General features: G+C 39.8%; 2 protein-coding genes across 10 annotated transcripts in view; one reads left to right on the top strand and one right to left on the bottom strand.

Moving 5' to 3' along the window:
- Positions 1-238: 238 nt before the first annotated feature.
- rpl34 (ribosomal protein L34) lies at positions 239-3,379 on the bottom strand. Of its 2 annotated transcripts, none has more exons than XM_020711601.2 (5): positions 3,302-3,379; positions 2,833-2,904; positions 2,606-2,705; positions 568-671; positions 239-364 (listed from the first exon to the last, which is right to left on the bottom strand). In XM_020711601.2, the coding sequence occupies exons 2-5, from the start codon at positions 2,895-2,897 to the stop codon at positions 280-282; spliced, it is 354 nt and encodes a 117-aa protein (XP_020567260.1). In that variant the 5' UTR covers positions 2,898-2,904; positions 3,302-3,379; the 3' UTR covers positions 239-279. The 2 variants fall into 2 exon arrangements, with proteins under 2 accessions (XP_020567260.1, XP_023821551.1); XM_023965783.1 differs by lacking the exon at positions 3,302-3,379 and adding an exon at positions 3,236-3,296.
- A 643-nt stretch (positions 3,380-4,022) lies between these two features.
- slc24a2 (solute carrier family 24 member 2) overlaps positions 4,023-16,955 on the top strand; it is a 76,963-nt gene continuing 64,030 nt past the window's right edge. For 6 of the 8 annotated variants that reach the window (XM_011487376.3, XM_020711600.2, XM_020711597.2 and 3 more), the window contains exon 1: positions 16,248-16,378. The gene's annotated coding sequence lies outside the window, so the exon portion shown is untranslated. Of the gene's footprint in view, positions 4,184-16,247; positions 16,379-16,410; positions 16,652-16,955 lie in introns of those variants that run through there. The other 2 variants (XM_020711596.2, XM_020711595.2) reach the window with 2 other exon arrangements.

Below are 16,955 nucleotides of genomic sequence, written 5' to 3'. Positions count from 1 at the left end.
CTTATTTCTCTCATAACCATTTTCAAGAACAAAGCCTCTGTATAGAAATGTCTTTGCTGCTAAAACATGACTTTGTTCCAAAGATAACATTTTAGAATAAATATCCTGAATAAATACATAAAACTCAGCTTCAAACACAATCAATTGTACCACATCTTAAAATGATAAATGCTTGTTTTAAGTAGCAGATGTATCGCATCATGAAGTAAAAACATGAACATATCAGTCACACAGAGAATCTCATTTCAGGTTGTTTTATTGTGGCAGTACAAATACACTTTATTTCAGCTTTTGGCTCTGTGCCTGTGCCTTCAGCACCTTCACGACAATCTTCTGCTCTTCAATCAGGAACGCACGCTTGATCCTATCAAGACAACAAACCCACATTCATTAATATGCCGTCTTTTTCAGCAATAGAGATTTACCACATCAAAAAAGCACATTTACACGGCTAACTAAAAAAGCCGGCACAAAACCTCCCCATTTCACACACAATTGACTAATAATCACATTAATTTCTTGCTAAATCTCCTCAGTTTACAGGGGACGGCTGCAGACACCTCTTACCTGTCACGCACACACTTGGCGCACATGGATCCCCCATAAGCCCTGCTAACGTGCTTCTTGGTCTTGGAGAGCCTCATCAGAACCTGAGGTCTAACAGCCCGGATCTGTAACACAACAGGAAGATAACAACAATGTTAACACAAGCAAATGAATAATTAGCTTTTCATCACGATGAGCTTGTTAAACAAAATGCTGACCATTGTTCCCTCATAATTTTTAACCTTTTGCAATCTCTTGCTATTTTTGATTTTTAAACAGCGTGGTCTGTTCTGCATCCTGATTGGCTGGAGACCTCATCAGTCATGTTCAGTTTGCCACATTTACACAAATCTTCTGTTTTCATTCTAGAAAAATGGACTTATTTGAACTTTGAGAGTTGAAATAAGACAAACATGAGAAAAGTGTAGAAAGTGTGCAGTGAGGAGATTCACAGCCTTAAAACATCTGAAATCCTGTTTCACACATTTCATTCTGGGTTATGGGTAGAACCTAACCCTGATAAACGAGGGAAACCTGTATAAGCAAATGTAATATTAGCTGATTAACCACACAAATGATTTAATATAAGCTCCCACTTCCAGCAGACATAATGCAGAGTAGATATGAAAAAGTGGATTACAAACTCTTCAAGTCAGTTCAAAAGATTTTTCTACTAGAATCCCAAAAAAAAAAAAAAAAGAAAATCTGACTCACTAAAAGCTTTATTTAGTGCAATTCTATTGCATGAAATACAGAAATCAATTCAAGACATTTAAGTGTTTTGACAAATAAAACCAATTTGCCATTTTCTTTGTGCTTAAATTGTATTTGAAGTTCCCATTACTTACTGTTCACCTTAAATCACTAGTAATATAAAAAGGTTTTAACCCATAATAATGGCTTTATTATGTATGCTTACAATAGAAACAAGAAAAGAGACAAGTCTACAATAAAAACAAATAACTAAATAACTAAAACAGCTGTGCATCTGCTCTCCTGTTTATGTGGTGGTACTCTCATTTAAAGCCCCCCAAATATACCAGGAAGTAACGGAGCAACAAACTCTAATCTCAGTATTAGTAGTATTTATTATTTAAAGTGCAAGCTACGTTTTGATTTTAATTTTACAAACAAAGAAAGTGCAAACTATGTAAAACTTTTACTGTTACAAAGAGCAACAAATGATGTGTATCTGCTGCTTTTAAATGTTAAAACTTAGTTCAATGAAAGATGACATTCAGGGATTACATTACATTTACAATGTATAGAACAGTATTCCAGTGAACTGTCCATCAGTGATAAACCTTACGAGTGTTACATCTTTCACTATTTTTTTAACCAATATTATCACTTACGAATGTATGAAAGCAGTCAAAATGGTAAAGAAAAAGGCAAATCTTGCTGAAGACTAAACATACGTAGAGCCAAATTAAATTTTAAATGTATTCAATTATCTTAGTTTGGCAGAATTTCTACAAAAAAATAAAACTACAAACGTTAAGAAGCCATTTATTAGGAATGACCTGTAAATCATTGCCTTCTATTCTGCCGTCAGAACTGTATTTAAACTTATATACAATTTAATAGAATCTTAAGGTTTCTCAATCAATTTCTCCATTTAATGTCTCAAATTGCAAAATGTTGTTTTTACTTGCAAACATCTGACTTTGATTTATAAAACAAAGACTGATATAACAATTTAAAAACACTTTTTGTTTATTGTTATCAGGTCTTCAATGAGACTCTCAGGGTGACCCACCACTGTATTTTAAAAGTTAATCAATGCAACAGCTAAGAATAGATTTCTTTATTATTCCAACCTCACATTCAAACATTAGTACTAAATGTGGGATTGTAGAATGATTAATAAAGTTGGATCACCACAGATCCACATGAGAAAGAGCTTGAAACCACTCACCACAATAACCACCAATCAATTAACTAATTAAAGCCATTTTAAATGCCAGGACTGCGGTGTAATCGTTTGATTTTCAAAATAAAAGATCACTACTCCTGCTTCAAAGGGGACCACCATGAGGATTGCAATCGATCTTCTTACCCCACGCAGTCTTCCTGGGCAGATGCCACACGCTGACTTGGGGGCTTTGCCAACCTTCTTAGTATACAGGTAGACGATGCGGTTACCAGGTGTTCGGGAGCTGCAGGCATGGGGGGGGGGGGGGTCAACGTTATGGTCGTAGGAAGTCAGGTGGGTTTCTTTACTGAGGATGCTGCCAGTACTTTTCCTTAAACATGGCACAGACACTTGTTATAATTCTGACTTACAGTCTGGTTTTGTTAGACGCGGTGTTGTAGGACAACCTACGGCGGTATGTCAGGCGCTGCACCATCTTGGAGCTGCAAGAAAATAATAGTCTACCATTAGCATGCTAGCACCGTTTAACCGTTAGACCGCGTCATGTTCCATGTAAATACAAACGCTGATACAAAAACAGCAACTAAATTAATCTTCTGCGACACACTAATGGCATTTACTATTCTTACAAGAGCAGTTTAACAACATTTAACATTTTTCGTGACTCCATTAAGGAAAGTTAAAGCGGCCTTATCGTGACTCGGAGTAAGCCTAAAAATGGTATTCCAAACAAGATAACACTCGAAATTATAGCGATAATATACTCTCTGACGTGTTATAAATCGAGTATTTTGGTCAAATCGAGCAGATCACCTCTTTAAACAGAGGATTACAGTCGATATAAAATAATTGTATTGAGGAAAGCAGGGGCCGCCATACCTGTTTTAGCCGTAACCGGAAAAGGAAGGAGGAAGCCCGATGTCAAAGTTTACAGCCTCTACGTGCGGCTCAATTAAACGGCTGCCCCCTGCTGGACACAAACGTTTATTACATGCTTTGAGTGATTTACACCGAATCGAAAACAATATTTTGGATAATTTAGAGTGTAAACTGTCATTTTAATTATCCTAAGACATGAGATGATTGTATAGAGTGAATAATGGTTTTTCAAGTGGTCTTTATTTCTACGTGTGGGCCAGTTCTTGCAGACAACTTTGCTGAAGGTGTAAAAAAAAACATCCTTTAAAAATTTACAATGGTTAAAAAGTCAAGTCATTTTGATTTATTTTATAGTAAAACTTTAATAACTTAGGAGAATGAGCGCCAAACATGGAATATTTATTAGGACAATTAGTCAAAATGACTCCACGTCATTCATGCACATTCACTTACCAAAATCGACCACCAGAGGGCGACCTTGTCTTTTGTGTTTCACCTGAATCATTTAGAATACTGAAAGTGTGATTTTTATTTTTATTTATTTTCTTTAAAAAAAATAAGCTAAATCTTAGTTTAGGCACAGGGTAAAAAAAAGATCGGTGTAATCGTTTCTTTATTTATATATTTTTCAGAGACATATCCTCATATTAAAATAATTTTTCCGTCCTAAATTGAGAAACATATCAATGTGCTTTTTTTTTTTTTTTTTTTTTTTTTTTTTTCCAATCTAGACGCTGACCCTTGAGGGTAAAAAGGATGAACTACACCATCCGACTGATCTGATTAAATCCAGATGTGAGGTGACCTGGGATTAATTCATTCTCCTGGAAAATCAAAGTCTTTCACAGAGAGTGCCAAGATGATTTGTTGCCGCCTTCTAAGGTAAATGAGATTCAACCCAAACACACACCGCAATAATTAGGAACATCTGCGGGCCGGCTTACTTTTTTTGCCCAAAGTAATTATTCTAAAAGGCCACATCTTGGTGTTAAATTGAGAAGTTAATCCAAGGAAATATCAATAAACCCTTGATGGTTTTGCATAATTATGAAGGGCTTTGCTCATCTCCACACCATCAACTCTGTGCTGAGGGATCACCTGAAGTGGTCTCACCTGGAGTGCTCTTGATTATGCAACCTGTCCCCCCCTTCTGTCCCCTCACCACGTCTCCTTGGACCTTCTGTGTAATCTGCTGAGATTTAAACCTGCTGCTCCTGTTTAATAAATCCACTGCGATTAAAATAGGATTACAGCTCTGCTTTTGCCTTCCCAATGTCATCATCGCAAAAGACTTCACTCTTTGTTTTTTTTCTTCCTGTTTGTTGTTTTTTTATTGTTTTTTTCTTTTGCCCAGACTCATTTTTTTCTTTATCTTATTAACCGGACAGACGAGGATGAATCTCATTGTCCACTCCACCCCCCCACCCCACCCACCAAAAAAAAAAACCTCATCCCTGGAGCAGGACAGTCCATCTGTGGGGCTTGGCTGCATGAGGATTACGTTTTATAAAATCAGATCACATCCCACACCAGAGCTGCTCCCCTTCACTGGAGAGTCCCACCATAGAAGCACGAATATTTGCCCCAAATGCCCCAAAATGGCAGATTGAATCAAGACCCAGTTAAACTGTAAAGCTATGTACTCATCGCCCTCTGCAACAAGTAGCCGCTTCCGATGAAAAGTCGATTTAAGTGGATGTTTTAGGTTTTCATTTAAAACTCTCACATTTGCACGTTTCTGTTACCGTTTTTGGGGTCTTGCGTAAAAACCGTGCTTCCATTGAAAACGTATGTTCAACGTTAAACCAGGTTGAACTTTGACCAATCAGGACTCGGATGTGGTAGCGAGGACCAACCGTTGATTGATAATTGCCGTTTGTGTCACCAAGTCTTTCATTTGTTGGAATAGAGCTGGGAAAGAAAAAGCCTGGAGCGAGATGCGCCAGATCTACACGGCTTTGACACTGGTCGGCAGACAAGCACTACAAAAACAGTAGAAATGGAAACGTCAGAAGGAGCCCCTCCCTGCCCTGTCCAGTGTGAACACCACATGATAAAAGCGCATTTAAGAGCGCGGTATGGACATAGCATAAAGTCGACACGCTCTGAATCCCACAGTTGAGCTTTTCCCATGACTCCAGTGAACAGATTCATATAATGGAAAATGTATACTATCTAATAGAAAATATATACTTGTCCATATTCTTTTAAGCCTTAGAGTCCAGTTCTAAGGGTTAATCTGTGAGAATTAATGTTATTTTTCTTAAGGGGAGGGGGTATTTGATTAATGCAAATCCTACGCTGCCCTCATTCAGAGGCATCCTGGAAGTACTACAAGATTATTTGTGACCTTTCCAATGATACCCAATAGTTAGCAGTCATGGGTTTAAATGCATGCTGGGAAAATTCAGTACGTTTGGCCATTTTTAATAGTCAGCATTGGTTGTTGTTTTAGCACAAACAGACGGAAAACATCAGCAGCTGTCACTACTGAGGAAACCCACTGAAAATTGTAAACGTGCACACGCCTGATTCAGTGAAACTCCAACCTGGATGCTGACTCAGCATAACCTCACTACAGAAAGCTAATTTAAAATGATAGTGTTTTCAGAAGAGATTCCACACTGCAACCTGGCTTTCGATGTGATCTCCGTCCTTTTTAATTCTGAACTGGAGTGAGTGACTCCTCCCCCTTCATGTTTCAAACAGGAAGTACCAGCCGACCCCAGGAAGCCTAAATCCCATAGACTTCTATAGAGAAATAAACAGCTGTTACTTAGTCATTCTATTTGTCAGAGTAATAATTTTTACTATGGTACCTTTGGCGACTGAATTGACTTCACTTGGTGGGAGTTAGTCAGTGTTTCTTTTAATAGATGACATTACTATTACAGAAAATCTGCAATAGGGGTCAGAATTCCCAAGGGGCCTGTTTTTGGGGTTTACAGCCAGCAGGGCAAATGGGCCCCGTATGGACAGGTGTAGCGGCATGAGCTACTTTTGGGATCAGTCAAAGACATGATAATTACATTTTTAGACTTGTCCAGGCGTTCCATGAGGCTGTATGTTGTAGTGCTTCACAGGTTGTGAGCATCCACGAACAGCTGACTGGCTCTGAACCACCTGGGCACCTGTAGCAGAAGCCTAAAGGCATCGTTATAGGCCACTATAAATCTACGGAATGTCCCACGTCCATAATTCCACCACAGAGGAGCCGTATACAGAGGAGTGCAGTAAGCTTCACTTGAAGAAAACACACACTGAATTTTCTCATCAGCATATTTGCCTAAGCATAGAGTTTACAGTATTGTCTCTGATCCAATCATCAGTAATGAAATGTCCAAGATATTTGATAATTGAGGTTTGTTCCAGAGGCTTTCCACAAAGTTTAAAAACAGAAAGTTTACATTTTAGTCGCCTTTGGTCCTGACGATCATTATTTTGCTTTTAGAAGGGTTGTAGTTAATATCAAAGTCTCTGCCATACTCAGAGCAATCTTTTAAAAGTGTTTGTATCCCAGCACTGTCATCAGCATACATAAGATGGTTAAACATCTGACATCCAACAACACACCCAGGTTTGCACAGATTTAACTTGGTAGATAGATCATCAATGTAGACATTGAATAAAAATGGAGACAGGATCCGATGAGATAAAACATTGCCCCATTTGACAACCATTGTTTAAATGGCATATCAGAAAGCCAGGAATGGTACCAGATATTTCGGCACACCTCAATAAATTAGCTTTTGAAATAGTTTGTGGTGGTTCACCCTGTCAAATGCCTTAGTGGCATCAATCAACACAAAAATACAGATGTATTCATATTCAGGTGTTTCCCAACTATTTCCTGCAATGCGTAAATACACATATCAGTGCCAAGGCTTTTTTTTTTTTTTTAAATAAAGAAAAAAAAATTGATTTTCACTTGTTAAAAGATGCACTTTGAGTCTAGTCAATAAAACCTATTCTAACATTTTTGAGATGTTGCTGGCAAGGCCAATCGGTCGGTGTTTCAACAGACTATTTAAACTTGCAGCCTTGACTTTAATGACAGGAATCAATACAACCGAGAGAACTGAATCAGGTAGGACTCCATGGATTAAAAAGTGAAACACATTGCCAACAGGGGCAGTACTTTAAAACTTGAATATTTTAAATGCTCGACTGTGATGTTGTCTAGACCACATGCTTTGTTTTCTTTTATCGTAGAAATTGCATCAAAAATCTCACTTGCACGAATCACCACTGTGTCAGGGATATCCACATTGTCAATAGTGGATACCTCGGCATTCCTACAACCCCCCCCCCCCCCCCCAGTGAGCACTGCCTGGAGACGCGCTCCTCTGCAGCTGCGCTCGGAGTGTGCCACAGGGGGGACCCCCCCCCCCCCCACTGAACCTCATGTACCGTGTTGTCGTGTGAATGTGATTTTTTTTTTTTTTTTGTGTGTTTAAATGGTGTGGGTTTTTTCTTGTATCTACACCTTGTATCAGACGGTGTCGAGATACGACTTTGTTTTTTTTTTAGTCACCAACATCCCCCCCCCCCCCCCATTCGTAACCCATCTACACCCACCCTAAGCAAGGTGTGCATCACTGCTGTTCCTCAGTCAACTTTGAGCTGTATATGTGCATCTCTGCTGCATATCTCATCTTGTTTGGGTTGTACTGGAATGTAATTTCGCATGTCTGTGTAAAAGCTGTACATATGACAATAAAAGCTTCTGATTCTGAGAAACTGCATGGGTTTTTACAGAATTAAGCAGGTCAGAATGATGCTTACACCATAAATCAGCAATGTTATCAGCACCACATACGCCTTCAATGTTGGATGGCAATGAAGTTTTACAATTATTCATGATATTAACCTCCTTCCAGAATTTATGGTAACCATTACTTTGTAGACCTCTGGCCTGAGAGTCTGCTCTCATCATGTTTTCTTGCCTTTTAATAAAGCGAAGTGTATTTCTAAATCTAGCAGTAGTCACTTTCTTGCTCTCAAACAATGCACCTTGTCGAGGTTTCCCTGCTTCATGCCAGAGTGTGAAAGCATCCCTGGCTGCAGCTTGATGTTCAGCTACAAAGCCATTCCAGCCTGGGTTAATAGTCCAGCTTTTATGACTCCTGCTTCGTAGGCAGAGACTACAATTTTGTTATTTTTATTATTATTATTTATTTTTATTTTTTTACAGCTTTGACTATATTTTCATAGAGCTCACACAACTCATTGCACTGAGGAGCATTTTTGCAGTTTGGATCACAGCATGGCAGTGCATCTTTGGGTAATTTTACAGCCTGCAGCTGAGTATCTGTGTTTCTGTGTATTTATTGTATATGTAAATATGTTTATTTTTAGCATAAACATTCACGAAAGTCAATTCGAATTTGCTCCCTTTTGCAGCCTGCCTCTAGTGGTCCTTTGAGGAACTGCACATTTTGGTATTAGTATTGTTATTGGATTGGATTTCTGTTACAGCAGAAGTAGAGTAGAAACGGACACTGCAGGAATAGTTTTTACTTGTTCATTTACAAAGTGTTTGATCCAAGCCCATTTGCAAAGACTTGCAGTGGTTTACAACCCATAATCCTGAGCAAGACTTCTAGAAAATCTCAGATTTCCAGTTTGACCGGCCTCTTCCTCTGACAGAGCGAAAAAGCTTTATGTCTGTCACCCCATTTCAGTTATAATTTCACACTTTAGACGTTTGTTTGTTCCTCTTTACCGGAAAATGATTCGCTTAGCTTAGCTCATCATCACACGACCCCCCCCCCCCCCCCCACACACACACACACACACCCCTGCCTCATTGTGTGTGCCTCATTGACAAATCCATACAACTATGTGGGGCACAAAGGCTCGGATTTAGCTGCCGGGCCAAAAGCGAGGAAGGGCTGGGTGGGCCTGGCCTACACTGAAATTTCTGTTGTTTTTTTGCCACCCCGTGAGCAGTCATCAGTTTTACTGGAAATGCAGCCGGATCCAGAGCGGCTAGTGATGCGATGGAATGCATGTGCACTGTTCCACCATTGTTGGGGGAGAAAAAGAGCTGACCTCCTGAGTGCCATCTCCTTTTGATAGGCAAATGTATTGGCAGGTCTAATTTGGAAGAGCTGAGGTCTGCTTTAGGAAGGTGATGTGCACTGAACTAAAAAATAAAATCAAATTAATGTTTAAATATCAACAAATACAGTCATATTTAACCTCAGCGTCCATCTTTGCAGGTTTCTGTAGAGCTGGGGCATCAAACTTCAGACCTCCAGAGCCGGCCTCCTGCTGTTTTTTAGATAAAACTTCCTTATCTGCTGCTGGTTACCTGGATCAGGTGTGTTTAGCCAATAAGGAGCTTCAGTGTTAGTCTGGTTGGAAAATATGTTGGATTCTGACATCCCTGCTGTCTAAATTGAATCGGTTAGTTCAAAAGGGGCCCAAGTCCAAGAGGTTTGTTTATCCAGGGAATGATTTTAATCGCATAGCTTAAAGGGAGGCTACACAAAATGATTAATACTTTACCCAGATTTACCACCAGTTCATAGCTTACAAATGCTATAATATGAAGCACCTCACTTTGATTATTTCAGAGGACTAGCAAACTAAAGTCTCTGGACTTGGGCCCTTCTTGAATTAAACAGGGGCGCTGCCATATTGAATAACTAGTGCTGCCATCTATGGGATAAAGCTAAACCCATGCAAGAGAGGCCCAAGTCCAGGAATTTTGCACTTAACCCTTGTTCTATCTTAGATGACCCCACCCTTACATTGACGTCTTCGTCCTACCATGACAAAGGTGGATAAAGGTGGAAAGATTTCATGTAATCCATGGACACCAGTGAAGATCACAAATCATTGAAGAAAAAAGGTTCAGTGCACTGTCTAGTGGGTCTAGATGACCCAACTCCCTAAGTGCCTAGGATAGCACAAGGGTTAATGCATTTTAAATGTCAAGCATAGTCAATACATTACAACAGACTTGGGACTTTTTTGCACATAGTCAGATATTTTTTTTCCCTTGAAGACCATAAACATATAATCTCTAATTTGAGAAATTGTGGACTTGGGCCCCTTTTGAACTAACCGATTCATTTGTAGTGGATGATCATTTTGGGTTAGGGTCGGATAGTTGCTAACCTAACAAAACTCTTGCTTTCTGTGTTAGCTCTTTACCACTGCAGATGTCAGCGGCAACACCAAAGCAACAAACTCGTACTGTAACTCTTTGCCCATCCATGCGATCAGGCTGATTTCTGAGGTAAAAAAAGCAAATTTTTCTATTTGTTGCGTCCGGATAAGCAGATTTTATGTAGATATCGCTGCAAAGCAGCTTTTCTCCACGACAGAACCAGCTGATTTACGTTGTTTGCGTAACCACTTCTCTACTGTAAAGTGAATATCGGCACAAAGCTGCTTATCTCTGCTTCAGAATCCACTAGAATTACAATTGTTGAAGAGTTATGTTCTTAAAGGGGTAACTGACAACTTTATTTTTGGCTATTTTAAAGTGTCAGACCTGCATGGTGAAAGTGTGAATTTGATATTTTAAAGTACAAATTCTTCACTTTTCCAGGTCAAGATTATTGAGTGAGTGTGATATCACCCATAGAAAAAATTCACTTTGGTTCCGACAACTGAAGTCTCTTCAGTTGCTATTGTTTTGTGATACTAGAGGCAGAAGTTATGGTAGAATTGCCGTCCTTGTTGGTGTAGTCCATTCAGACTTTACATTTCGCAGACCAATTCTAAACGTTTGTATCAACGTCAAACTCAACACTTTCTACTGCTGCTTTGGTCCGGTACAGGCCTGCTGCAGGGCGGTTACCAACAAGAAGACAGCTAAGAAGAGACACTGATGAGTGTTTATGACATATAGACTTTAGGAAAAACAGTGAAAAGCAATGTGTGTCACGTTAAAAGTTGTTTGAATGAGCCTGCATTCATCCCAACACGTTTCAATGAACAATACAATTAAGTACAATTAAAAAGTGTAATTTAAATTTTTTGCCTAAAAATTAAAAAAGGAAAAACAGAAAAAATGTGTGGTTTGAAGAAAAGATCTTTCATGGAAGGAAGTAGAAGTTGTAGCCACTACATTTAATAATGATAAAGTTTGACCAATTCATGACACTCTTTTTACGACAAAGCAGTAACTACTTTTTTTATTTTACCATTTTTTTTGTGTCTGACTCAATAAATCTGCACCTCATTGTTCTAAAATGTCTTCACGTACCAATATTGTAAATCTTTGATCATTTGTTCACCAGAATACATTTTACCCAATTGATAGTTGCATAAAAACACTCTAAACGAGTGCAAAAACCTGATTCTTCATTTTGTTCCCAAAAAAGCTTTGCACACAGCCCTCTTGTATCATCTGCAACCATGTGATGGATGCTGCCTCTTTCTCATGCGGTTGTCCTGAAATCAAACCCCAGTTTGAATCCGTTCGACGGCTCAGGCAGCAGTTTGTTCTTACAGAAAATGGTGGTGACAGTCGGAGCTGGTGAGGACGCCCGGCGGCGATGGTTCCAGGAGGAAAACCGATGCTCTGTGCAGAAGGAGCAGTGAAGCAATCAAACTCAATTATTTAGCCAAACGGGGATTAGTCTTCTGGGCTTCAAAGTTTGACAGCTATTGAGGAACTTGCTTGGGCATCTCGCAGCAAGACAAAAACTGACATTTTGTGAACTTCGGAAAGCGCTGATAGCTAGATGAACAAGAGCACTGTCATGTCTGTCTGCTACAAAAAGAATGTAACTATTAATTAGAAGACAAAAGCGGCCTGAGCATACAGCACAATTGAAGATCTGTTTTAATTTAGCCTGAAATCCCAGTGCAAACATGGATGATAAAGATACACGATCAGCGCGATGCAAAGTGAAGCAACACTTTTGGTCTCCATGCTGGATGTCAGACAACCTAATGCAGAGGAGAGCAGCAGAGAAGAGGCAATCAATGAGTTCACAGACCCATGATGTAATATACAGATCCAGGCCATCAATGTCACACGGATTTCACACTGCGTAAAGATTTCTGTTCGTGCATCGAGATTGAATTCATTCGCAGCTGCGTTTTCATGGGTTTTATCATTATTCGACAGGAGGGTGAAACATGACGAGCTGAGGGACCGTTTAAAAAAGAATGTGATGGTGTCCAAAAGGTTGTCTTTTTTTTTAATTGTTCTACTTGTGCGTTTTCTAATAACAAATGGGTAAAAGGGGTCAAATCCAAATCCTTTAAGTTCAATATTTGAATTGGTTTGCATTTGATGTCAACAAAAGATGAGTTTTCTATTGTCCAGAGTAAATTTATGCCTCAAAAGAATAGTGAAAGTCAATAATAGACTTTTTATGAGGAATATTCCAAATGAAAATGTTTATCCTGGAGACAATGTGAAACAGTAAATGGGGTCATTTAGACATTCCATCCATCTTGTTTCAACAAATATCTGTGCTACACAATCCCCAATTTCTGAAACGGTCAAAGATCAGTATCTGGTGAAAATATTGTTGACTGCAGCAAGGAAGGCAAAAACTAGACGATGGCGTAACCCTTGTGCTATCCTAGCCACTTTAACATTGGGAGTTGGGTCATCTAGACCCACTAGACAGTGCTCTGAACCTTTTTTCTTCAATGATTTGTGATCTTCACTGGTGTCCATGGATTACATGAAATCTTTCCACCTTTATCCACCTTTGTCATGGTAGGGAGAACATGTCAAAGTAAGGGTGGGGTCATCTAAGATAGCACAAGGGTTAAGCCAGAACCACCAACTGTCACAGACTGGACTGAAATAGAGGAGATCTACATCATGGAAAAGATGACTTTCACTTTGAGATCGAAAGAAGGCAATTTCAAGAAAAAATGGGACAAATGGATTGTATGGAAGAACTCTCTGGTCACTGCATGATCCAACTTATCTTTCTGTTTAAACTTAAGGAATGGCTGCTGTCATGTATTCTTTTCTTTTTTCTTTGTTTGTAAGACTTATTTTGTTTTGTGGACTTATTTCTATTTTTTAAATCAATGAAATTTAAGTTAAAAAAAAGTCTATCCTGCAACACTGATTGACTGAAGTCGTGTGCTGAAAACAGCAGAAAGTCACTCTCCAATCCTACCAAATGTCCAGGATCTCCAAAACGTTGTGTAATCCTTCTGATTTGAATTTATTTTCATGTTTGGGATAAAAAGGAAGTTTGCTATTGTCCTATGATGGGACGTGTGGAAGACATAAAATTGGGAGCAAATAACAAATCAACCCACATTAGGGGACATGTCAGGACAACGTTTCCGTTTAGACTGCTAGAAACTATCTAAGACTATTTTCTAAACTTGTGTGCAACACTTTCAACATGTAAGATGTCCTATTAGTTATTTTTTGATGATGGTTGGACTACATCCTTATTTTTGGAATTCCAAAGCACAAATTTGTTTGTGTGCAGAGATGCTTTCAGATTGGACCTCCAAATAGTCCGTTCGTCCTGATAAGCATCTATCAAAACTGCCCTTTTTGGCTAAGATCCAGGAAACGCTAGTGGCTGAGCAGGTAATTTCCTTTTTAAATAAAAATAAACTATTTGAGACCCTTAAATCTGGTTTTAAGGCCAACCACAGCACAGAGACTGCCTTGCTGAGAGTAATGAATGACCTTTTAATGGCTGCAGACTCAGGAAAAATATCGATTTTTTTTTTTTTTTTTTTTTTTTTTTTTTTTTTTTTTTTTTAGTTCTTTTAGATCTCAGTGCAGCATTTGATACAGTTGACCACTCTATTTTAATAAACCAACGACGGTTGGTTTTTCTGGCACAGTTCTTAACTGGTTTTATTCTTATTTATCGGACAGGTTTTTTAATGTTTTCATCTGCAATTCTTGCTCATCTAAGGTGAAATTGACATGTGGCGTACCCCAGGGATCAGTACTGGGACCTCTGTTATTTTCAATTTACATGTTACCACTGGGGGAGATGATACGCCGACATAACCTTAATTTTCATTTTTATGCCGATGATACTCAACTTAACTTATCCTTTAAACCTGGTGACCATGGTCTTTTAAAGAATCTCAATAGCTGCATTGCTGATATTAAAACCTGGATGGCCCAAAAGTTTCTGCAGTTGAATGTGGACAAAACTGATGTAATTAGTTTTGGTTCAGTTGAGGCCCGAAATGGTGTCGCTCAGAAATTGGAGTCTCTGTTTAACAATGTTTCTTCAAGCTGCAGAAATCTGGGGGTGATATTTGATACCGATTTGAATTTGGAGACGCATGTTAAATCGGTGGTCAAATCTTGTTTCTGGTACCTACATAGGTTATACATGATAACCCCTCTCCTATCAAAAAATGTCTTGAGATGGTGATTCATGCTTTTATTTTTTCCCCGTTTGGACTATTGTAACGCCCTCTACACATGCCTTTCAGAGCAGAGTGTGTGTCAACTCCAGTTAGTCCAAAATGCTGCCGCCAGACTCATAACCGGAACCAGAATAAGAGATTAGCAATCTGGATTTCGAAAAGTGCTATATAAATAAAGTTTATTATTATTATCAGGCATCAACTTTCTGCATTGGAGCAAAACATCTAGCGTGAGTAGGATTTATGGTAAAGACCCATTCCAATAAAAACTGTGGGTTTTTCTTAGGTGTTTTTTTTACACATTTTTGTAGCATTTTTCTCATGATTGAGGACGTATCGAAACAAAAAAAAAAAGCTCAACATTGCATTTGTGGGTAATTTTTTGTTCAAATTATTGTAAATCAGGAGCAGCCGAAAGAAATTGCAGTTTAAAGAAGATTATCTGTGATGTAGAAAATAGGCTGAACTGGTCACAAGCTCCCTGCTCCGTTCCAGTCCAATGCATCCATTGTAGACGACTAGATCCATGTACGTCTTTGTTTTCCTTGTCTGACCTGGCACATGGCTCCAAACTGTATGGCTGGATAGCTCCAATATTGCTCGCCATTTTTGTTGAATCGGTAATGTTAGGATTTGGGTTGTGAAGGGCTGTAAGCCAGCGGGAGAGCATGTAAACAGAGCGCTCAGCTATGGGCGATGGAAAGAGAGGGGGTCAACATTGAATATTGCTTGAAAACTTTCTTTTGGATGTAAAAAAAAAGTTTAAAAATGGGAAAGTTGCATGAAGAAACCGTACATTTAAAAGCTGAAGTGGTGTTCATGAATATACAAAACACAACCTTGACTCCTTGTGAAACAAGTGCAGAGATCCTGATAGGTTACTGATGCTGTGAGGTTTCTGAGCAGCCTGGGATGAGGAAATGTGCAGCTGTTAGAGTAAGAAAGCAAACAAACATTCCAACTGTTAACATTTTAATAATTTAATTTAGGTGGGATTGGGGAAGGGGGGTTCGGGGCTGCTTCGTGGTAACCTTGAAACGACCCAAGGTTGGAGCGTTCCCACCTGTTCTGCCATCAGGAAAAGGAACAAAAACAAGGAGGTCTGTGGACATTCAGCCATTGCTGTGTAACCACAGCAACTCCTCCCTCCAACTGTAACATCGCAAAAGCCCCCCTAAACACACATACACACACACACACACACACAAACACAAGCAACACCACGGGGGACCAGCAGGGAAGGAATGTGGCGAGGTTATGGCAAGCTTTACTTTTAAAACGTGCATTTAAAAAAAACAGCGTGCATTTAAAAAAAAACAGCGTTTGTCCCTGGCGGTTTATGATCTCTTTGGCTTGCCATATTGCTGCTCACCTGCGATTAACGCCCAGTTCACGCGGTAAACCCACCCCAGCACCAAATTCTGCCTCATTATCAAGGCGATTCTCACTGGGTGATTTATATACACCCATCCAGCCTCTCCATCCTCCTCCTCCCTGTGTCTCATCCGAGACGGGAGGGATGCTGCTACTCCTGCTGGGGGAGAGAGAGGCTGAGCGCACTTGGGAGTGCAGTCCCCCCCCCCCCCCCACCCCCCTCCACTAAAAAGCTCCTCCTCTGTCGTCAGTTAGCGGTCACATTTTCGCTCAATGAGAGCAGGAGCGCACCGGAAAGGATTTCCTGATCTGAACGTGCCGCCGCGCCGCGCGCCTGTTTTCTCGCCTCAGCCAAAGGTAAGACGCGGGTTGCAGCCTCCGGAGCGCCGCGCGCGCTCGCGGAGAAACTGGTGATGATGGTGTTGGTGATGGTGCCGAAAGGGCGTCATTGAAGGGCAGACGCGGGGTGGGAGTGTGCGTGATAGGATAGTTGCCCTCTGGTGTCACAGAGGGAGGCGATCAGGCTTTAAACGCACCATCAGGGAAAAGTCAAAGGATGTCAGCTTGTTGTTCTTCTGCTTTGTACCAGAGCGGCTGCTCGTAAACAGCTGGCCTTCACGTTTTTCACAGGTAAAAAGCTTTCTCTGACTTCAAGGCTGATGCAAAATGATCGATCGAAATCCGATTTGATAAGTTTGATCACGTGCTTCAACCTTTAAATGTGGATTTCGGAAAATGACAGGCTGTTTTAAAAAGGATAAAGTTCAGTAGACATCACTCAGATCTCGTGAAAGCCATGTTTTTATGGAAGGCTGGATCCAGGTTGAATCTTCCATGGCAACACTCATTTAGCACTTGTTTGTTTAAAGGTCAAACTAATTGTTTAGCTCTCCCTTGTCTCCATTTTCCTTTCCATCTTCAAAGCACCCAGAAT

The sequence above is a fragment of the Oryzias latipes genome, chromosome 18 (genome assembly GCF_002234675.1).
Source record: "Oryzias latipes chromosome 18, ASM223467v1".
NCBI classification, from domain to species: Eukaryota; Metazoa; Chordata; class Actinopteri; order Beloniformes; family Adrianichthyidae; genus Oryzias; species Oryzias latipes.
The sequence above is the reverse complement of the archived record's forward strand: the minus strand, read 5'-3'. Positions and strand labels throughout refer to the sequence as shown.